Genomic DNA, 24,364 nt, shown 5'->3' with positions numbered 1-24,364 from the left:
TGTAATGTAGGCATTTGTATTTAAGCTTTTGGGTTAAAAGAGGATATTTAATGTGGAAAGATGAGGCGAATAATAATGTTTACCTCTTCCTTCATCTGAGAAGAAACGTCTTATCACCACATGAGGGCGCCCTTGCTCTTTCAGTCTGCCTTGGATTGTGGGCCAAGTGTCATGTTTCATCATGCTTTTCTGCTCCCAGGTAATGGCAAGAAGGAAAGGGTATCAAAAAATAAAAGTATACAGCTTATGTTTTAACCACAAGGAAATCACCTGCTAATGTGTACAGCTAGAATGATGGAAGGCTGTAAAGAAATAGATTTCCAGGTGTTTCCAGCACACCATGTTGCATTGTAGACCAGTTGGGGCGGCTGTAGCTCAGTTGGTAGAGCGGGTCGTTCAATGATCGAAGGGTCAGTGGTTCGAATCCCAGCTCCGACTGTCCACATGTTGAAGTGTCCTTGAGCAAGACACCTAACCCCAAATTGCTCCCAATGAGCAGGTTAGCACCTTGCATGGCAGCTACCGCCATTGGTGTGTGAATGTGTGTGTGAATGGGTGAATGAGAGGCCATGGTAAAGCGCTTTGAGTGCCGCTAAGGTGGAAAAGCGCTATATAAGTGTAGTCCATTTACCATTTACCACCCACCAGGAGCCCTAGTGAAGAGAGACCACACCTAGCAACCTCTGAAACGGCTACAGCAGGGTGGAGCACCAAAGCAGACCCACCCTCCCTACAATTAGGGTGCAGGACAAACAGGAGATGAGACATGGGTCAGTCTGAGGTCACTGTGTTCCCTCTAGGGTCTCGATGGGCCACTTCCTGCGCCATGGTAACAGGCGCAGTTCTAGACGCCAGGTCAACATTAACATTATTGTACGTGCCATAAAATAATCATTCTGAAAATACACAGTGGAGGAAGGCAAAGACAATGTCTGTTAGCACTGATGCTTGGTGGCAGTGAAAGGCAGCACACAATAGCTTTTTTGTTTGTGTTTGTGCTCCACTAGAGATGTGGAGCAGAAGGGGCTGAGGGACCCCCCTCATTCTCACACCACACTTTTACAGAAAGACTGTAGCCGCCACACGTCCACATCAAGAATTTCCATTAGCCTACTTGGAGTTGATCTACAGTACAGTGAATTGCATTGAGTGGTTTTCTGATAAACATGAACAGTAAGCCTAACTGGTAATTCCAACTGTGGTCAAAAGTTTACATACACTTGTAAAGAACATGTATCTCATGGCAATCTTGAATTTCTAATAATTTCTACATCTCTTATATTTCTGTGATAGAGTGATTGAAGCACATACTTCTTTGTTACAAAAAAACATTTATGAAGTTTGGTTCTTTTATGAATTTATTATGGGTCTGTTGAAAATGTGACCAAATGAGCTGGGTCAAAAATATACAGTACATACAGCAACGTGAATTATCAATTTTGGTCAATCAAATTTGTGCTTTGTGACATGGCCTCTTAATGTCTTTTGAGTGATTATGATTGACTACAGCTGGTGACTTCTCTGAGCCTAGGGCTCATTTGATAAAATCATTAGACTCAGCCACAAACGCTACAGTGGGAAAGTTAAAGCAGCTCAGCACAGAGCTGAAAAAGCAGATCATTGACTTGAACAAGTCAGGAAAGACTTCAAAGCCATTTCAAAGCAGCTACAGGTCCCACGATCAACTGTGCAAACAATTGTTTGTAAGTATAAAGTTGTGCCACTGCCGTGCAGGAAGGAAGCCCTTGCTCCAGAAGTGGCACCTTAAGGCTCGACTGAGGTTTGCTGCTGATCACATGGAAAAAGAAAAGGCCGTCTGGTGGAAAGTTCCTGGGGTCAGATGAAACAAAAATCGAGCTCTTTGGCCACAATGACCAGAAATATGTTTGGAGGAGACAAGATGAGGCCTTTAACCCCAAGAACACCATGCCTACCGTAAAGCATGGTGGTGGTAGTATTATGCTCTGGGCCTGTTTTGCGGCCAATGGAACTGGTTATTTACATAAAGTAAATGGAATAATGAAGAAGGAGGGTTGCTTCCAAATTCTTCAGGATAATCTAAAGTCATTAGCCAGAAGGTTGGGTCTTGGGCGCAGTTGAGTGTTCCAACAGGGCAATGACCCCAAACATACAGTAACAGTGATAAAAGAATGGCTAAATCAGGTTAGAATTAAGGTTTTCACAAAGTCCTGACTTAAACACCATCGAGAACATGTGGACAGTGCTGAAGAAACAAGTCCATGTCAGAAAGCTAACAAATTTAACTGAACTGCACTGATTCTGCCAAGAGGAGTGGTCAGACTAGAAGCTTGCCCGAAGCTTGTAGATGGCTACCAAAAGCACCTAATAGAGGTGAAAATGCCCAAGGGACATGTAATCAAATATTAGCATTTCTGTATGTACATATATTTTTAAACCTGCAGATTTGGTCACATTTTCAGAAGACCCATAATAAGGCTGAACCAAAAGAACCAAACTTTTTTCTTTTTTTTTTTACAAAAGTATGTGCTCCAATCACTCTATCACAGAAAAATAAGAGTTGTAGAAATTACCGGAAACTCAAGGCTGCCGTGACATACAGTACATGTTCCTTACAAGTGTATGTAAACTTTTGACTACAACTGTACATCACTGACAAAAGTATTTTGTGTTGCTGCAGTCAGTGTGATATATGTGGTGGACAGCAGTGTGGAGATACATTATGTACTGTTCTGTATGTTCTTTTTGCTGGTGGCCCTTGTCTTCCGCTAAAACCGGATGTGATTACCAGTAACATCAGGTCTGCGGTTGAACTGTTGGCCAAAGCGGAGCAAAATACTGTTTAAACCGGAATTCATGAACAGCACTGTATCCTGATGTGGCGAACAGTGAAAGCTGAGACACACCAGTGTGTGTGTGTGTGTGTGTGTGTGTGTGTGTGTGTGTGTGTGTGTGTGTGTGTGTGTGTGTTGGCGGGATGTACGGGTTAGTTTAGGGCACCATGTGGTTGGCCTGTCATGATCTCTATCAGGTTTGGAGTTGATTATTATCTCCTTTTCGTGAAAGGTTGCGGTAATATGGGGGAAAGTATGTTCACTGAACCAGGAACCAGCTGCAACTTGCTTTTACTGACTTACAGAAAACATTTATGGAATTAAAACTGATGCTCAATGCTGATAAGACCAAATACATGTTATTCTCCAAATCGCATAGGAATGTACATGTTGACTTCAGATTATGATTTTTTGTTTAGCCAAGTAAGCTTGCACCTACAAGGAATTTCACTTGGTCTGCTAGTGACAATAAATAATAATAATAATAATAATAATAAACAGTGCAAAACAAGACAGGACAGTGAAAAAAACAACAACAAAGTGATACAGTACAATATACAATACAATCTACCAAAATGTATAAGTGTCAGTGGTGGTTTCGTGCCTTGTTGATGAGACCTGTTGCAAGAAAGAAACAGTTTTTATGCCATGAGGTTTGGGTCCTGATGGACCGCAGCCTCCTGCTGGAGAGGAGTGGTTCAAAGAGTTCTGGACCAGGGTGGGAGGGATCGGCCACAATCTTTCTTGTCTGCTTCAGGGCCCTGGAGGTGTGCAGTTCTTAGGGGTATGGCAGGTTGCAGCCAATCACTCTCTCAGCCGAGCGGATGATACGTTGCAGTCTGCCCTTGTCGTTGGCTTTGGCAGCAATGTACCAGATGATGATGGAGGAGGTGAGGATGGACTTGATGGCAGTGTAGGAGTGTACCACCATTGGCTTTGGCAGGTTGAACTTCTTCAGCTGCCTCAGGAAGTATATCCTTCTGCTGTGCCTTCCTGGTAATGGAGCTGACGTTCAGCTCCCACTCGAGGTCCTGGGAGATGATGGTAGTCGACTGAGGAGTCACCCAGGGTGATGGGGGTAGGGGGGGCTGGATTCCTTCTGAAGTCTACAGCCATCTCCACTGTTAGAGCGTTGAGCTCCAGGTTGTTTTGGCCGCACCAGGACAACAGATGGTCAATCTCCCATCCGTAGGCAAACCCATCCCCATCAGAGATGAACCCAATGAGGGTGGCGTCGTCAGCAAACTTCAGGAGCTTGACGGACTGGTGACTGGAGGTGCAGCTGTTTGTATAAAGGGAGAAGAGTAGAGGGGAAAAGACGCAGCCTTGAGGGGAACCGATGATGGTCTGTAAGTCAGAGACGTGTTTCCCCAGCTTCACGTGCTGCTTCCTGTCGGAGAGGAAGTTGGTGATCCGCTTGCAGGTGAAGTCAGGCACATGTACTTATGCACAGGCAACATGCACAGGCAACATGTCCCTGCATACACATACAGTAGCTGGGCATTTGGATAAATTATACACTTTCCTTTAAAAAAGCATAGATGAACTGGTCGAGAAGCTAAAGTAAAATTGGGTTTCTTGTATAGAAAAAGAAATAAGGCCCTATTGGAGAAGCTTGCCCCATACCTAACCTCCTTGATAACCTTCGCTTATAACACCAGAACTCAAGACTGGTTATCAATCCCTTGAGGTCCCTTTGATCAATTCTAGTTATAGATGATAGATATTCAGCGCCTGTCACTATGGAACAACCTCCAGAACTCTTGGACGTGCTAGTGCCATTAGGACACTTTAAAAGGCTGGTCTGGGATTTTTTTCTGAATGATTGTAATTGCTTTTACTGATTGTACAATAACTGTGCACACTTTGTATCAAATAAAGCTTTGATTGATTGATTGATTGATTGAACTGTGCACACTTTGTACATTGTATTCAGCTGTTTTTATTCATATTTTGTATGTATTTTGTATTTTTGACGGTATTGTTTTTGTATCTATTTTTTATTGTACAGGTTTTTGTATCCCTTGCAAAATATATATTTTTCACAATGGAACTCCCTGCATAAAGGTTAAATAAAATGTGATGTAATGATTTATTATGTTGAGGGTTCACCTGAATAACCTTCTCACTAATGTCTTTCTCTCTCTCTCTTTCTGTATCTCACGCACGCACGCACGCACGCACGCGCACACACACACACACACACACACACACACAGACATACTGTAGGCTGTCCCTACAGTCACCCATCAGAGAACAATATCCTGCACTGAAGACCCTTTATAGTGCATGCTCATAAATCACTTAGACAGAGACACCGCCCTCACATCCCATCTTTATACTGTAACTCACATGTGCGCACACACACACACACACACACACACACACACACACACACACACACACACACACACACACACACATCACACCACAACACACACATACTATACACACACACACACACACACCACAACACAACACACACATACTATACACACACACACACACACACACACATACACACACACACATCACAACACAACACACACATACTATACACACACACACACACACACACACACACACCACAACACACACATACTATACACACACACAGACATGTACACACTCTAGCATGTAAGCACAACACACGAGTCAAAATTATCTCTCAAATAGACGTACACACCTTGGAGCCACCCGTACACATGGACGACGCATGAAAACCCCAAAAGAAAAAGAACAAACTCAAGTTTATTTTAACCTGATTCAGAAATCAAAGTTTGCACAGCAGTCCCTGTTCTAAGGCCCACCTCCACCCTCTGTGTTGGTTATTCCAGAGTGACAGGGCCGGGTCTGGTGGGGTGGGGGTAAGGGAGGTGGATGAAAGTGTACCAGCCCTAGGCCTCTGTCCTCCGCAGGTGGCAGGTGTGATGGCAGCGGGCGCAGACGCGCGAGGCCGAGGACGGGGAGCACAATAGGAGCGCCTGTAGCCCTCCTCGCAGCTGCAGGGGGCGGAGAGCAGCGCCGCTGACAGATAGACGGACAGACGGACAGAGGAGGGGAAGGAAGGCACAGAGAAAGAGAGATGGAGATGGACTTCAAACAGAGGATTGGGCCGAGGGTGTGGAGAGACGCATTCTTGTCTGGGGAAGAAGGAGATGAGTAGTTGATGGGTGAAAAGATGTCAAACAGAACATCTATTATTGTTGTTTGTGCACACAAAGTAAATTCTCCCCTTATTCCAAATGTCAATAAATGTGCAGCGGCAGCCTACGCCTAAGTATTTGTGAGTATTGATGTCACACTGTCCTCTCTCTCTCTGTGGATTCATATCAATGAGACAGTAATCCTCTTGCCCTCCTCCTGTTATGTGTAACTGTCCACAGCTCCCACTAAAACCCCCTGATCTCTGCCACATGGCGCTCCATCAAAGCACTACTGGTCATGGCTCTCAGGGGGAATTTTGCCCCCCCTCCAAAAAAACTACCCCCCAACCCACCCCTTAACTCATTTATCTCTGCAGGAAGAGGAGAGGAGGTCCAGTGTTTATTAAACCTTACCTTGTACTGTTCTAATCGTACTGCTGTCGCAGTACATGTGAAACAAACACGGGCTCTTGTAAAGCAGGGTGAAACCAAGCCGCTCACAGGGTTGAGAGCAGTTCACAGACAGGCAGTACACACACGCACGCACACACGCGTGCACGCACACACACACACTTCCCTCTCTCTATCAGTCCTGATTAGAGTGACAGGGGCACTTCCCATTGGCGGTGAGAGTGGCCCTCTCCTTTCCAGGGCAGACAATTTCCCCTACTCCAGAGCTGATAGGAAACTTTGATTGTCCACTCAGTTCAGGAGAGACAAAGAGATTTTTCCTCTCAAAACTGGTGTCCCCCTCCATTACATCTGCGCTGTGGATATCTATCTTCTTCTGTTTCCCCACCCTCAATCTGCTTCCAACACATTAACTCTTTGTTGTCTGTTGGTACGTGCCCATACGATAGGATAGAATACATTCGCTCTGACAATAATGATAGTGACTGCTCTGACTGACAGGAAGTGTCCCATTGGGTTGATAACACCTGGTTCCTGTGGCACTATTGATTGACACATGGCAGACTGACCTCCTCTCCTCTCTCATAACCCCCCTATCGTTAACGAACATAGTACATAGTACATAGGGGACGTGTATGAGTGTGCATGAGAAGTGAAAGGTAGGGAGGACACTAGACGTCCTAATATGGATAGAGTGTGAAGCTTGTTGAGAGAAAGATGGGCCGTTAGAAAGAGAGGCTTTAAGTGAAATGTGGCAAGTGAGCCAACAGGAAACACCCCCCCCCCCCCTCTCTCTCTCTCTCTCTCTCTCTCTCTCTCTCTCCGCCCTGTTGGGCTGCTGGCCCTCCCAGAGTATGCTCTTCCTGTCAGGACTCCACTCTCTTCCTGTCCAGCCACTGGGAATTCCAGCTGGAACATTCCAGCTGTGCATAGTCTTCTTGTACTGAGTGCTCTCTCTCTCTCTCCCTCTCTCCTCTCTTTCTCATTCTCTCTCCCTCTCATTCTCTCTGTTTCCTATCTCATTCTTTCTCTCCCTCCCTTTCTTGTTCTCTCTCTCTCTCTCTCTATCTCTCTCTCTCTCTCTCTCTCTCTATCTATCTATCTATCTATCTATCTATCTATCTATCTATCTATCTATCTATCTATCTATCTATCTATCTATCTATCTATCTATCTATCTATCTATCTAATCTCGTTCTCTCATTATTTGGCTCTTTCTCTGTCCTTTCTTTCCATTACTTCTCTCATCTACCCACTAGGGGTCACTGCATAACAGTGTATTGGCGATTGTATTAGACTAAAGGCAATGGCTTCCGAGATAAGAAGCTGAAGAAGTAACGAGCTTCTATTGCTCTCTACGATCACTAGGCTTTAAGTCACAGAAGGTCCATAATTATGAACCTGATAATTAGAACAAGAAAAGCTCCACTAAGTTAATGATATAGAATGAAATGGCAGCGTCGTTTATGTAGGCTATGTGTCTGCATTCACGGCCAGAGTGAAAATACCAGGTTCCATGACTTTGTGTATGACCTTTTCGGAAGGAGAGCTAATCCCGGGATATAATAGACTCTGGTGCCGATATGGAAAACCGCTGCTCCGTTATCTCAGTTGTCCTGGAGACCATCAGAGTACGCAGCGCCGGTGGAGATGCCTCCTTATTAAAAGAGGAGTTTGTGTGAATTGGAAAATGCATTTTTGTCATGAATGGCAACCGACTTTCTATTTCATGTTGGCCTTTAAAATATTGTTTACAGCAAGGTCAAATTATGAATTAGCTTTAAATCTTAGGTCTGACAGCAAATGGCAGTCTTGAGAGAATGCCCTTTGCATGATGCATAGCCTAACGTGAAAGTGCACGTAAAGGAATTCCTCCTATAGCCTATAGTGTTGCTTTGAAATGTAATTGTGCATTGTTATAAAATGAGATGATTATAATCATCTAGTCACGATAATTTCTTATTTGGCCACTGGTTCGTAGGTTCATGGCCACAGGATCGTAAATCAAATTATGAGAAAGTAATTGTTTTTGAAATCTTGCTTAGCCTATGATTGGCTATTCGTTAGATTCAGCTAGATCAGGCTATTATTGTTATCATTAGCCTATTGAGCTAGGCTAATGACAATTAATTAAATAATTGAACTGTATCCATCCGTCCATTATTGCCACCAGGTTGCCATAAATCACTGTTATTGATGTCTAGGAGACAGCGCAATGTTGCTTCAGATAGCCTAGCTTACGATGATTGGTGAAAAGTTGCTAATATTTAGGTTAGGCTACTGAAAGATGGGCTATTTGCTGAAATCCAAAATATAATGGCGGGATAGGCCTATCCAAGAAACAAGACATAGAAACATTGTCCCCTTAGTCAGCAGCCTATAACAGATGAGACAGGATGAATCAGTCAGATAAGCATCATATCACTTCACAGTGATATATGTTTAATATAGCATGCATTGATATGTAAAGGGGGTGGACCCGTGGCCGTCTCAATAAACTCACTCAAAAGCCCGATGGAGCTAATATTGGCTCATATACGGGAGCGCGTAAAATGTGAAAATATTCCTCATTCCCTGCGCCTATCTGTCTATATCAACCTGCGGGATCTCCCCCCCACAAATGATGCATTAGATGCTTTGAATGTATTTGTTGTGCAAGTTTGAAAGGGCGGCGATAATCTGGGAAAGAGAGATAAGGAACACCAATTTATTCAGCAGCACTTTGGACCCCGCTTCCAGCCTCGGTCGGTGCTGACACCCCCAGCAGTTTGCTGATAACGATTAGGCCATTTATTATCTTCACAGAGAACAAAGATTGCTTAGTGCCGATGAAATATTACCCCTGGTAATAACCACAAGAAGAAGGACCATGGTATCTCATGCAGCATGCATGTATAAATAATAACGTCCAGACAGTTCCTAAAAACGTCTTGCAGAACATGTTGAAAATCAAAAACCAAAAGAAATACAGAATATGAATAAACATGCTAGGCTAATAGGCTACTTTACACTTAACCTATGCCTAGGTTTTGTTCGACAAATATATTTATGTTGATAATACAATGAAGGATAAAAACAATAGGCTTAGTGACAATAATAGCCTACAATAATATTATAACAACAACAACAACAACAACAACAATAATAAAAATAATAATGATAACAATAATAATAATAATAATAATAATAATAATAGGCCTACATTATTATCATAATAATAACGATAATACTATTAATAACACTAGGCTAATTCTACAAGCCTGCTACTACAATTTTTGTGTTTGTTAGTTTAGGTATACATTTCCTGTTGTAGGCTAGGCCTAGGCTATATGTTGTTTAGCGGAATCATTCTAGGTCTATTTACAGGTCCAAAAGATTTTACTTTTGCCAAAATATCAACCTCAAAATAACTATTTATTTCCAATAGCCTAGATCAAAGCATTTGATGGATCTTCGTTAATGTGAACTGAATCTTAAATCTGGCCAAAAAACGTTTCTAGTTTTAAAGAAAGTGTCACTCTTCAGTCTCCTCGCTCTCTCTCATTCGTTCATTGTTAATCTATTATTTCTAAGACGCTTCTTTTGACATTACTAGCCTATCTTTCAGAGTATCTCCATTTGATAGGTTTATCAACTATCTGAGACTGGATTTGACAATGAAACTACAGGAAAGTTAATAGTCAGAGCAGCTGACTTGTTACTTTGACCATGGGCACTCTGCATCTGAGGTCATTGCTGAGTATTGCCCTGGTTTTTGCAACAAAATACAATTAATTCTGTCAGAGTTCACTTTTTCTTTCTTTCTTTTCTTGAACTAAGCTCTGTTTTTCCTCTTTTTGTGTGTGTGCACTCTAGGGGACACGAGCCCGGGATCTTGCACCTGCCTCGCTTCAGCGGCGGCGCACGAGCCCAGGTCGCGTGCAGGAGATTTGGTGGCTTTGCATGTTTTAAAAGTTTGTGTTAATGTGTGGAATAGAAAAGCTGGGAGGAGGATAGGTCATTTTTATTCTTCAACACATTAACACACTGAATAGGCGGGGAAGGAAATTAAATACAGGTCTTCTTTTGAGAGCGGATAGGGCCTATAGCCTACACTAATGCTGACTGAATAACAGCAAATGCCAAAAGGAAATAAACAATCACACATATAGGCCTAACTAGGATATAGAACGCTTAATATTTTAGAAGTGCTCCTTTGAGCTATTATAGGCCTATTACAGCTAGATTTTGTTCAGTCTAAAATGTGTTGTATAGGCTAAGGCATCATGTCTTAAACATTTGACTGACCATGGGCTCTCGTCTCAAGAGTTTGATTCTTAAAGTTGCACGATGAACTATGCTGAAATTGGATTGATTCATCATTGTTCATAAGTGATCATGGCTTCAGAGTTGCTGAGTGAAAGGCGATAGTGTCCCAATGCTATAGGTAGGCCTATTCCAGTGAGGCCTACAGTCCAGAAAAATGACGAATATGACGCGGAAGACGCACCGTAACGTTGCCCCAGCGTACGAGGCCTATTAGACCGTCTTCTGTCCATTTCACTGGAAATAGAAAGGAAGAGAGAGGAAAGAGAGAGAGAGGGGTCGCTAGACTAGCTGCCACTGACTGCCAATTTGAAAACGGAGCGACTGGACAGGGCAGCATCCCAAAGGTAAACGGTTGATTTTGCTATTTCCGCATCCATCTCTTTGCCTATACCTGAAAACGCCCTAAACATACGAATTGATGGGCGAGCGATAGACGGGGACATTTTAAACACACTTTCTCATAATGTCTGTAGGCTACATCACAGACAACGCCGCGCGAGATTGGGATGAGACGAGATCAATCCATTTGGTTTAATGCGCAACCTCAAATTGGTAGGCTAGGTGCCTAACTTTCGTTGTCAACGAAGGTCATGTATTTTGGACTATCTAAGTCCATTGGTACAGGTATGTATGTGGGCTAGTGGCGCAATCACTGCTTGTTTTTGAACGCAATATTTTGTATTCTGCATTGCGTTATCATGCACCGCTCTGTGCATAAAACACGAGTGCAAATATCAAAAACTGATGTTATTGGCGTGATAGACTATTGCACAGCATAAATTACTTGAGATGGCAAAGTAGCCATGGACATTTTGTTTTAATCTCCCAGGTATGAAACTGTTGTGTGAGTTTCCTAGGTATAAAATTGTTGCTTGAGTTTTAGGCTCACCATTGATCTGACATGCCACACAAGCCAATTAGCTAATGGTTTTATTTGGAAAAACCATCCTAATTGTGTCCGAAATTGAGTAATCTGCATCTTTTTTATAATGCCAATCCATCACCAGAACTCAGATAACACTGAGGTTGTCTCGAGCAGGCTTATTTATTACCTGCATGACTGTCATCAGCTCATAAAATTACACCTTCACTAGTCTCAACTCAGCATGGGGCGCTTTTACCCGTGCCGCGTGTTTGTGCGTGTGTGTGTGTGCGTGCGTGCCTGCCTGTGTACGTGCGTGTGTGTGTGTATGTGTGTGTGCTAATAACCTTCCAGCTACAGTATGGAGCATGGCTTCTTACGAATACAGACTTCTAGAGCTACTCACTCAAAAACAGAAAAAAAAATTAGCCTAACAATGAATTTGACATGGGCATGCAGTGTATGCATTCAGCTGGGTAGGTTAGATCTTAACTATAACCAAATAACTTTGTTCTAACCTCTCAATGTAAATGTGTATAGCTGGAAAAAAGGTGAAATATGCCTGTATTCTTTTCACCTCCCGCCCTCTCTATCCTGGACATGTGTGCTTGTGTCTACAGCCCCTCAGTGGCCTAGCTCCATCTAATTACCCGTGAGTAAAGGACAATAATGCTTCAGCTGGTTTGTGTCATTCTCCTCTCACTGGATCTGCTTATCTTCACAAACCCCTCTGTGTCTCTCCCCCTCCCCATCGACTCCTACCCTCCACCCCAGAATAATGATAGATTACCATGGCAAAAAGAACAAACAGGTAGAGAAAGGCAAAGCCAGTCCCAATTCTTAATAGCATATATTAATGAGCTCTTGCGTATTTGCTCAATAGCACACATGCAGTCCCTGGTGAAGTTGAAGGAGTATTTTGGTATTAAGCATCATAAGCCCAGTTATAAGGTTATTTATGATCACAACGTCCCATATAAAAATGTTGATGAACTGTGCACTCTTGAGATATTAGTGCTTATTGCTCATGTCACAGATAAGTACACAATGGATCTTTATGGGCGTATCCATTATGGTTAGCTGTGACTTAGCTATGACATGAACAATGACCACTAATATCTCAAGAGTGCACAGTCTGTCAAAATTTTGATATGGACCATTGTATATGATCGAAAATAATCTTATAACCTTATAAGGAGGATATCTTTAACACATCAGAATCAGAAAGAGGTTTATTGTCAGGTATGATTTTCACTATTAGGAATTTGCTTAGGTATGCTTGTGCATAACGATAAACAAAGTTCAAGGACAAGACAGGGCAGTATCAAAATACAAGTGGCAAATTCAGTTAGATACTATATACGGTGCAATCTTCAATAATGTACTGGACACATAAGACAAACATAAAAAGAGTCAAGAAGACCGGTGATGGGGTAATGTCATATCTCAGACAGCAGAATTTTTCAGTATGTGAGGAATTGAACACATGTTATTCCTCTATGTGCAAGAGGCAAGGAGAGGGGGGTTGTGTGCTTCACTCTCAGGGCCAGGATAGTCTCCCTATGTGTGAAACAATGCTATATGTCCTTGAGAGAGGACCCCCCCCAGCACAGATACAAATGGGATTAATGAAGGTATAAATTACAGAGGGGTAAATCCTGCTGAGTAATCCATTTGGCAAACATGCATACGACAGTGGGTAGGCTGCTTACTGGGCCTGACCCAACATGGCCCAGCCGCACAGCCCAGAGACAGACAGATAGACAATTTAAGAGCACAGTTTATGAAAATTGATAAACAGACACACGTGGTTCCAAACTAATTATAGGCCATGAGGCTCTGCAGCTTTGTTGGGTGCATGGCTATAACTCCCTATAAGATATCTTCACTCATGTTTTGTTGATGTTAGGGTTATGTTAGGCCCATGGCAATGATGAAATAACAAGTCTCTCTCTTCTCTCCCTCTCTCTCCCATTTTGGGCCTGGCATATATATTCTGAGTCTATCTAAAGATTTATCCTCGGACATTTCACCTTTTAATTTTTTATTGTATTTTTTTTTTTTTTTACGATGCTGGTTCTTTTTTCCCTTTTCAGTGACACTGTGACGTCGAGTCACGGCGTCAGAGAGGCGGCCAGTCTGGGCCCCGAAATCCTTCCAATTATTCCCTATCAATCACACACATACACACACACACACACACACACACACACACACACACACACACACACACACACACACACTCACACACACACACACACACACACGCACACACACATACTCCACACTGCAAGTTTTACGCACATGCGATGGTTCTATAGGCTACAGAAAACTAAAAAATAAATTTCCTATGTTCAAGTCGAATAGTTGTTTTAGCCTATTGCCTTCCCTCCACAATGACTGATCCATATGCCACATATGCTCTCTTCATAAAAGCTTACTTAATACATAATAGGCTAAATAACCTACTTTATCATGAAAAGGAGAGTTTGGTGAAGATTTTGCGGTTACCGGCGACTTTCTGTCACCGTGGACCAGCCAGCTTGACATTTCATGAGTGAGAGCAAGAATTGACAGTGCTTCGCAAATAACACTATTGGTTTTCGCAGTGGGGCCTTACGCCCATGTCTGCACCACCAAGGGCGAAAGAGGCGCCATTAACATGCTAAATGTGTTTGATTGCCTTAGCTATCTCTGAGACAAAAACAGTGTTTTCACAAGAGAAACGTCGTGACTATAGGTCTACTAATTAAGGACAATTAGGTGCTTACAACAATAGCCCAATTTCAAAGCCATAAAACGGCTCCTCCTCTATTAGCAATTTATGGAGGTCCTAAAAATCGTGTTTATTTGCAGAGCAGCTCTATGTGAATTCAAAATTAATTTTATTCTACAAAAATATATTTCCAATGCAAAGTAAACTGTAACCAATATAGAGCAATGTCTCATGTACTCAGACTGCTATGCCTACAGTTAGTTTCTTAAATGATCTAGAGCTTCCTTGTGAAAAATAGTGTTCATAAAGATTTCAACAATAATGGACTATAAGGCCAAGGCTTCTTGGCTACAATATGCTTCGCTATGATGCCTCCAGCCTACCTGCTGAAAGCTAGATTACATTTTCTTCCATGTCTCCTGTCCTTCTCTAAGTGTTAAAGTAAAAAAGAGGATATTATCATGAACCAATTGCTCATTCAGTGTTTCGTGAGAGGGAAAATGCCCCTGAGAAATTACACCGCTGATTGATAAGTCTTTTAGTTTCTCAATGCGGTGAATTACTGTTTGGAATGGAAATTGAGAGAGCTGTGACACCCGAGCCAATTGTAACTAGGCTGATCTGTGATTGGCTTATAGGAGGCCATTGCTGGATCAGGGCTCCGCCCCGGCTCACTAGATATGGATGCTGGCGCCAGTCGCATCAGTGTACAGCCACATTTCATTAATGCGCGTATGCCCGAGTAGCCTACTAACCCAGGACCAGGAGTTTCAGAGATTCAAGTGTAGTTTGAACTGTAACAGCTGATCGCAGTAATTGATTCAAAATTCAACTGGTAGTCTATTCTGGGGAAACTTTCTTTTCAAAGGCATTTGATCGGATAGCCTATGAGTTGAACATTGCAGCAATGATTCACTGCACTGTAAGTATTGTTTTCTTTCTGTAAATGAGTAGGCCTAGTTTACGTTTTTGTTTATAAAATCTATTGGTTCCAGCTAAATGTTTCTGTATCCTATTGAAAGCGGGACAACAACAGTTCTCTTTATAGCCGGTTTTGTCTGAAGGATAAATAATTAACGCTCTCATGTTTGTTATTAGGCTATAGGTGTGATTGAGCACAAGACGATTCACGGATTTTATATCTGAAACAAACACATCAGAAGAAAGCTGCTGAAAGCATCGCAACGAATCTACTCTCGGTATCCTACTTGAGGACTGGAGGGGACGAAACGTGCGTAGGCGGATCACACAACGTTCTAAAAGTCCTAACTTGTAGCCTGTTGGAGAAAAGTGTCGCTTGAGTATTTTGGACACACAAGACATTTAGAAGAAGACCCAGCCATGGAAGTCGCAGCCGATCAGTCTCGATGGATGGCGCATCACCACGCTGTGTTGAACGGTCAGCACCCGGACTCGCATCACCACAGCCTGACCCACAACTACATGGAGCCTATGGCGCCGCTCCTGCCCCAGGACGAGGTTGACATGTTTTTAAACCATTTGGACTCTCAGGGGAACCCCTACTACACCAACCCTCGGGCCAGAGTCACGTACAGCCCGGCACATGGTAAGACACGCATAATCTTTGTGATAAAACTTCTGTTTTAACTTAGTGTAAGATGCGTTCATTAGTCGCATGCTCATTTGTGTTCATTATAGGTTACATAACGCTTGTTCACTCTGTTAAGGTCTAGCCTACACCTGATGCGTACGGACTAAACTTTAGGTTATAGCGAGCCTCAATTAGATAAGCATGAGAATTATATTTCAAATCAAATGTGAATTCTAGACGGGCCTATTTGAATTCAGGATTTTATTAAATTGTCCTATACACAGTAGGCTATGTCCGAAAGGTGGCCTATAGGCTTTACCTACCATCAATAGGCTATTTGTCCACATGTTGCCGATAGCATGTTTTGGCTGTAGGCATTTCTAACAAATGACAGCACGAGGAAGGGGAAGTATGTCATTTAACCCCACTCTATTGGGGCATGGGTTTCTAGCAGGAGAGAGGGAGGCACTTCCCGGATATAAACTCAAAACCGCAAAATTACTAATAACATCTCTAGTCCGCGATCTGGAACTGGGCAACGAACAGATACAATGGCCAGACAAATAGTCCAGCTGGCAGCGACGCTTTGTATCCGATAGGCCTACATGCCTATGTCTAAATCCTATAGCCTATGCCTATTTCAGAAATTACGCACTGAGAAATTAAAATTCAATGTCGTGTTTAAAAAGTCTGGAGTACTCATCAATAGGTGAGGATTGGTTGCAATTACGCATTGGCGAATTTTATAGTGTGTTTGTGTGTGTGTGTTATTTTTTAGCCCGCGTGGATGATACTGCAGTGCATTGATATTCTATATGTATTTTATATTCCAGCTCGACTCACTGGGAATCAGGTTTGCCGGCCACACCTCATCCACAGCCCTGGCATTTCGTGGCTTGACCCCGGAAAAGCGGCTCTCTCTGCTGCCCACCACCATAACGCATGGGCGGTCAGCCACTTTAGCAAACCCGGACTGCACCCCGCGAGTTCAGGCTACCCCTGCAGCAGTAGCTCCAGCACAGCCCCAGTGGCGTCGCTCACCTCTGCGTCTCACTCTAGTCCTCACCTCTACAGTTTTCCCCCAACGCCTCCAAAAGACGTGTCTCCTGACCCTGGTCCTACCTCACCAACCTCGACTCGAATGGATGAAAAAGAATCTATCAAGTACCAAGTGTCTCTAACGGACGGGATGAAAATGGAGAATTGTAGTCCGCTCCGCAGCAGTCTAGCTTCAATGAATGCCCAAACTCCAGCAACGCACCATCCTATCCCAACATACCCGGCGTATTCTCTCCCAACACCACACGAGTACGGCGGCAGTCTTTTCCACCCCGGGAGTCTGCTCGGCGGATCCTCGTCCAGCTTTACACCGAAATGTAAAAGCAAAGCCCGGTCGTGCTCAGGTGAGTTTCACGTGTCTGTCTGACGTGTGTGTGTGTGTGTGTGTGTGTGTGCGCGCGCGCGCGTGCTTGTGCGTGCGTGTTTTATCTAACATTTAAAAGCGAGCTCATTTGATTTGACACAAAGTCTTTGTAGCTTTGTAGTGTGTAAATTCTGGTCGGTCTATAATTTTGATTTGTATTTGATGGCCCTTAGTCCTTAGTCAGTTTAGCCAGTTAGACTAGGGTAGCCTACTCTCTTCGGATTATTTGCTCGCAGGTATATTCTCTCTCCCCAAACCTGTCCCAGCGGCTCTTATCTCTGTTCGATCGCATTCGTCACCACTTGTAAATGCCATCTACTTAAAAGGCTCACTTAGGGGGTATTTAACATGAAACGACTAATCAGGGTCACCGATTAGGCTTTAACACAAATATTCAGAACTATCTTCATCATGACTAAACGTTGTCAATAGAAGGGCCGAAGTGTAGGCTAGTCAACAGAATAGGATGAGTATAAAAAATGGGATAATTCATAGGCCAATTTACTAAATTTGCATAGCCTGTAGAAATAACTTGTATAAATAATTTTAGACAACAATAGATGAGAAGAAGGGATCTAGCGTATAAGTGAAGTTAACTTTAATGCCACATTCTTTCAGTAGCGCAGACCCTAGTCGAGACTAGGCTATTATCTTTTTATAGACAAAATGATTAGTCTAAAGATTTTATGTCCAAATTTGTACGTTTTTCCAGAGTGATTTCCCTACAGACTGCCTTTGGTCTCCCATTCATGCCTTTTCTTGACAAAAGTGCTCCTTTGTGCTTCGGCGTGTTTTCTTTCAAATTTGGCTTTTATTGCTTAAAAATGCAGGAGTCACGACGCTCTGGCTCCTGCCATATCCTGTATACCTCTAGTGAAGAAATCACGACCTCCACCCCCGCCCGGCGCTCCCCCCAACACTAACAAAGCCCCGCCGAGGCGCACTGTCACTGGCGACAGAGCCCTGCTGTTAGTGTTTTTAGGCATGGCCTTGGCCTAGTGCTGAAATGCCGAGAGAATATCAGCTCCAGAGTAGACTTTCCCTGATGAGAGACTAAGTACCCTAATGATATCAGTGTTATACTGTAGGTCCCCATATTTGTTCTATTTTTATAATAATGATGACGATAATGACCATTTTAACCTATGCATACAAATGGATTTACGGACTTATTATTATTAGCCCATCCAAGTAGCCAGATGGATTATTACCTGGTCAATAAGATAGTTGTATTGCAACATGAATATTCTGATGTGGACCTGTCATCATTATTGCAGGTGGTTTGGAACCACACTCCTGTGTTGAAGGGATTCTAATCTTCTTCTAATGTCCTTACAGACCACATGGATGCCCTCGTGGTCTAATGATTTATGAAGTTTAGAACCATACTCTTGTGATGCAACTTGGGTTGGGATACCTGTCTGGTCATGCTAGTGCTGTAAAGTCCCTGTTCAGTGTCCAGCTGTTGTGTTTGAGATGTTACATCAAATTCAATGTCAGCAATTTGTGATACAGTTGGTGGATATGAGTGATCTATATAAAAAAGAATCAATCAATCATAGTCCCAATCAATATGTTTTCACCACTTTTTCATAGAGATTAATCGATCCGGTGATGCAAGCTTGAAAAGTAGCCTATTACAAGCTTGTTTGGTAGAAGCAGAACTGGTACAGTATTAGACCTGGCATTAAAATACCCTTATCTAGGCCTATCCGATCCTGCCAGTGCCAGTAGCTGTGATGGATTGTTGTATAAAATGCCACACTGACATTTTGGCCGTCAGCACATACCTTGTGTGGTTTCCTGTTTTACTAACCTCAAACTAGCCTCACTTACCTTCATACTACCTCCTTTCTCTAATGGCCTTCACCTCTCTCTCTCTCTCTCTCTCTCTCTCTCTCTCTCTCTCTCTCTCTCTCTCTCTCTCTCCTCCTCTCTCTCTCTATCCACTACCTGTGGGCAGTGGGCTTTCAGTGCTCTCCAACCTTGTTCCAGAATTACAGGAGTTACTGCTGCATTCTTCTTAGTGATTTTGTATTGCTACTGCTGCTCTCCTGGTCTGAGAGATAGCGAGAGGGTGTGTTTTCAAGCATGCACATCAAAAAGGAGTATTGCCTTTGTCCAAACCAGATCCCTTTCTGTGGTCTGGGTGGGACTGTGGGTGTCGCTGGCATTATAATAGGAATAAAGGAACAGGTCTCCAGGGAGGGAGAGCGGGATACATGAATTAAACAGGGTCGTTTTGGTCGGTTTTTGCAACGGCCCATTTGAGACTGGCGCATTTGAACTTAGTGAAACCAGGGAGAGGAACGAGTGTGGGAACGCCCACCATTTCCATAGCTCAAGATGTTAAACTAGGCCTGTAGGTGAAAATGCATGAGCGTTGTGCAAGTGTGGTTTTCACAAATGGGGTCAAAGTTGTGGTTCGGTTACGCCAAAACAAAACAATGCAAATATTTTTCAAATCAATGAAATTGGTGTATTTAAGGCAATACCAGGAAAGAGGATAGATAAACTAACTTTTCTGCTAAATAGGGGGCAATTATTTGTTAGGGACCACAATATTGTCTCTGTGCACATTTAATACTACTACCACACTTATGTTACCACTCATGTGTTCCACCTAAGCCGATGAATGATCCATCTCTAATTTGATGGTGTGTCTCATTCATGTCGTTGGACACCTCTGGACACGTTCTGGCAGCCTCTGGGCTTACCACCCTGGATCGGCTTACATAGAGGTGTCTGTGTCCTTGGCGTTCCGCCCCACATCCAGCAGCACAAATGACAGGCATATGGATCGCCCTTGGCCAGCACACCTGCACAGAGGTGCCATGTAGCATCCTCGCAGGGGAGCCGGGACTTCATATTACATTTCTAATGAAGAGTGGTGCATTTAATTCAGGCTTATTGATTGCACCACTGTTGTTGTCAGATCAGGAGGTCAGTCTTGCGTGTGTGAACTAGGTACTGTGGCTTTCGATGGAGTCTGAACGTTTTAATTATATAAATGTTCCTTTGTCTTCCCTCCACTTGAATTCTACTCAGAGGGGCGTGAGTGCGTGAACTGCGGAGCCACCTCCACCCCGCTGTGGCGCCGCGATGGGACGGGACACTATCTGTGCAACGCCTGCGGCCTGTACCACAAGATGAACGGCCAGAACCGACCCCTCATCAAACCCAAACGCAGACTGGTGAGTCGTAGCTCTCTCTCTCTCTCTCTCTCTCTCCCCCTCTCCTCCACATTTAAGGGTCCCAAATATGAGCACAAAGCAGATGCCGCCAACACAATTCCAGGAAAGTTATATTTTCCCTATGATCTTCCTGGAATTGTTTGTCCTGCTCACCCCCCGGTGATCCCCTACACGGCATGTTACAATACTGCTACTATTGCCATTGTTACTGCTATCATTATTGCTGGTACTTCTGATACTGTCACTGATACCAATAGCCATGCTGCTTTAGTTATCACCATGCTAGAGTGAATGACAACAGTGCTGCTCATATACAAACACATACTCTAACCAGTAGCTTATCTGCACAGACACCTGTGAGCAATACCATTCTAGGCACCATTTCCATGACTTTGCCTTTGATGATAATTTGTTTAATGAAACAGTAGGCTATTTGTGTAATATTGATTTTGTTGTATAGCTATTTCTTTCTCTTATTTATATTTTTTGAAACAATGATTTCCAGATTTTTAATCTTTTAAAATGTTAAGGGCTAAGCAATTTTTAATAGTTCGTTAATAGACCCTATATGCAACAAAATCAGAAAATCTGAAATATTGCTTGATACTGAGCTATCAGTATGTTCAATAAACGATTTCTTTTATTTTTCGTATATGAATAATAATCAGTTGAGTAGCCATCACAAAAATGAATCAATGTTTTTCAATCACTCGCCTATATCATTTTATCCTAACCCCCATTTATGCGTATAGAGTCCGTCCACTTGTAGAGTTTAGCATATTGTGAAGTTAGACAGGCACATTCATTTTACTCGATTCAAAAATGTAGCCTAATTTAATTAGCCTAAACAAATTCGTATTTGCTCATTCGTTCTTGATGAAAAAAAAATCAAATTGCGATCTAATGTTTCCAAGGAAAGGGAAGAAAGCCTAGACTTTATCTCTTCCTTCGCAGGAGGCAATGTAGCCTACCGTGAAGTCATTTAGCATCCTTTTCTGTGAACACTTCGAATTTTTGTCCTGCTCTATGTCAGTCTCGTTCTCCTCCGATGAGAAGTACATTAGGCCTAGCCTACTGTTATGTTATTATTTTTTTTATTTTTTTCCATGGGTCGGTCTGCGGCTGCAGCTTTGCATTTTCAACTCAAGTGTTTTCAGTGTTCTGTTCAAAGGGCATCCAGTTGTTTCCTATCCGGATATCTGCCTGGGCCCGATAAGGAAGCCAGGCTCCCGGGTGTTTCCCCCTTCAACAAACCGCGCTGCATTTTCTATGGCCCCGGCAGACCAGACTTTGACATATACTGTAAAGCGATTATCACAACACTGTAGGACCCAGTTATGTGTGAAGAGAGAGAACGCGAGGGGAGGGGTTAGTGGTAGTGGGGATTGGAAAATAAATGGATTTATGTTCTTGGTCTCTTGTTTGTCATGCTTGGTTGGCAGTGGCACAATCTTTATGCGTCGGAATGCGAAATGTTTTTGTTGTCTCTTTTGTTGTTTAATGCCTGCAATCTCTGTTGTTGTTGTTTTAAGGGGAGTAAGGCTATTGGGTAAACCTGAAAAAAAAACACTCTGCCTCCATGGCTGAGCGGTTATTGCATTGTGAGCTTTAATGTTTCTTATTATGTGTGAAAAATTGATCCGCAATGGACACAAATGCGCACTGCGCATACAGGACACCATGATAGACGCCCAGCTTGCTCCGAATCGTTTGATTCTCTGGATCAGGGACAAAACAGCAAGTCGACGGCATCAATTGTTCATGTGCCCTATGAAATGTATTTTTATTAAATGAAATATGACAGCGTTAACTGGGACAAACATAATGAATTTAAATGGAAACTGTAGGCCTATGTGCCTATAGTTTTGCAAAATGTGTGGAATTAAATTACATTAAAGAATAGCGTAGGCTTTATTCAATTAAATCAATTCAGATGTGACTCAATTTAATGAGTCTAACTGACGCTGTCTTTGATGTTATTTGGATAGCCTCTGCAGAGCGGAATGTGAGACATTACAACATTGACACATGGCTAGGCTATTTTAAGCCTATTTAACAAAGAGAATAATGCCGTCAAATGCAACTAGGCCTAGCCCAAAATTACAAGTCAATTGAGAATTTTAAATGGCAAATAAGTTCAAAACGTAGCATTTCTTAAGTGACCTTTGCGGTTGTTAAATGGTCATGGCATTTAAAGTCAGGAATCGTATAGGCTATGTCAAGGTCGCTTTCTGCGCTGACCCTCAGAAACGTAGGCTATGGTTCAAAATCAGATGAACAGACAGTTGAATAGCTTTATTCATAACGCATTAACAAAGGCCAAATATTTTTTTTTCCCCTCTGCAGTCCGCTGCAAGACGAGCTGGCACCTGCTGCGCTAACTGTCAGACCACCACCACCACCCTTTGGAGGCGCAACGGCAATGGCGACCCGGTGTGCAACGCCTGCGGGCTCTACTACAAACTGCACAACGTAAGTAGCCCAACTGCGTAGTTAGAAACTACAGGTCGAACTGGTCAAGTGGGCGGACAGCTTGCATCGATTTAGAAGAAGGGAGAGAGAGAGGCCGGGGGCATCGAGCCTGCTCTCCCCGCCAAGCAGAACCCGCCAGTCGTTTTTTCTTATTATTAATCCATCTTTGTTTCAATGGGGGCGTTACTCCCTGGAGAGACTGGAGGGTGGGACTGTCATTCAGTGTAAAGGCGTCAGTTACATTGACGCGAGCTTGTCTGAAAGTAGCTTTCAGGTCCAGCGTGGCTTCCATCGTCATGTATTCTGACCGAGTGGGAGGATTCTGTTTAGTTTGAAACGGGACAAAGCACTCACGCCATGCCTTTTAATGTAGCAACATGTTGGTCATAAATCTGCTCTACAACATTACAGCCAGTAGTATATTTTGTTTACCTAGAACATGTCTACTGCAATCATGATCATTTTCTTAGAAGTTTCTCTCTACACTTTAATTCAATGATTTATAATAGACAATCTCAATTGATGTTGCACAATTTAAAGTAGGCTAAATTATGTGGTCAGTTTTTAATTTGAGGGGCCCATATGGTACAGACACTAAACAACTACTGTATAGGCTACTGTCAAAGCTATCAACTGAAATGTTTGTTAATAATTAGTTCACCAAGAATCTATACATTGTCATCCAAAACAAAGGTTTTACCCATTATGTTAGTTTCTCATATAAAATGTATTTTGAAAAACAAACAAACATGCATGCATGAATAAGAGCTGACTCTTAATGCTCTTACCTGATGGGATGACATCATGACGTAGCCTGGGTATCTGCTGTAGGTCTGCCTGGTTGCCTGTGAGGCTCACATCTCCTTTCCCTGCTCTCCTTACAGGTCAACAGGCCTCTGACCATGAAGAAAGAGGGTATTCAGACGCGCAACCGCAAGATGTCCAGCAAGTCTAAGAGGAGCAAGCGGGCTGGAGACGGCTTCGACGAGCTCTCCAAGTGCATGCACGACAAGTCCTCGCCCTTCGGCGGCGGCCCCGGCCTGGCCGGTCACATGACCCACATGGGCCACCTGGGCCACTTCAGCCACACCGGACACATGCTGCAGACGCCCACGCCCATCCACCCCTCTTTCGGGCACCCCCACCATACCGGCCGTTCGCCAGCCTGGGCTGAGCCCCACTGAAGCTCCTCCAGAACCAGAACCAGTACAGGCCCATCACCAGCTTCTCCACCACTGTGACATTGACAGGACAGGAGCTGGGAGGCCTGATGTTAGGGTTTCATAGGGAGAGACTGCCAGCCCAGGACTTAACCGTCCCACCTGACCTCTCTGAAAGGACGACGAACACGACGAACCTTTGAACATGACTCTGTCAAGAGGGAACCAGGAAGGATGGAGTTTTGAATTCCCCCCTGCGAGTGTGTGTGGGGGAGACCAAGCCTGAGTCCTGTGGGAGTGAATGGGG

At 43.3% G+C, this 24,364-nt stretch overlaps 1 protein-coding gene across 1 annotated transcript; it reads left to right on the top strand.

Moving 5' to 3' along the window:
• Positions 1 to 15,597: 15,597 nt before the first annotated feature.
• gata2a (GATA binding protein 2a) lies at positions 15,598 to 24,081 on the top strand (the record flags this gene model as incomplete). Its single annotated transcript, XM_084441543.1, has 5 exons — positions 15,598 to 15,823; positions 16,642 to 17,211; positions 20,280 to 20,425; positions 22,772 to 22,897; positions 23,782 to 24,081. The coding sequence occupies 5 exons, from the start codon at positions 15,598 to 15,600 to the stop codon at positions 24,079 to 24,081; spliced, it is 1,368 nt and encodes a 455-aa protein (XP_084297669.1).
• Positions 24,082 to 24,364: the final 283 nt, after the last annotated feature.

This window comes from Borostomias antarcticus, assembly GCF_949987555.1.
Source record: "Borostomias antarcticus genome assembly, chromosome: 7".
Classification (NCBI taxonomy): Eukaryota; Metazoa; Chordata; class Actinopteri; order Stomiiformes; family Stomiidae; genus Borostomias; species Borostomias antarcticus.
Note: the sequence above shows the minus strand (reverse complement) of the source record. Positions and strands in the feature narration are given on the sequence as shown.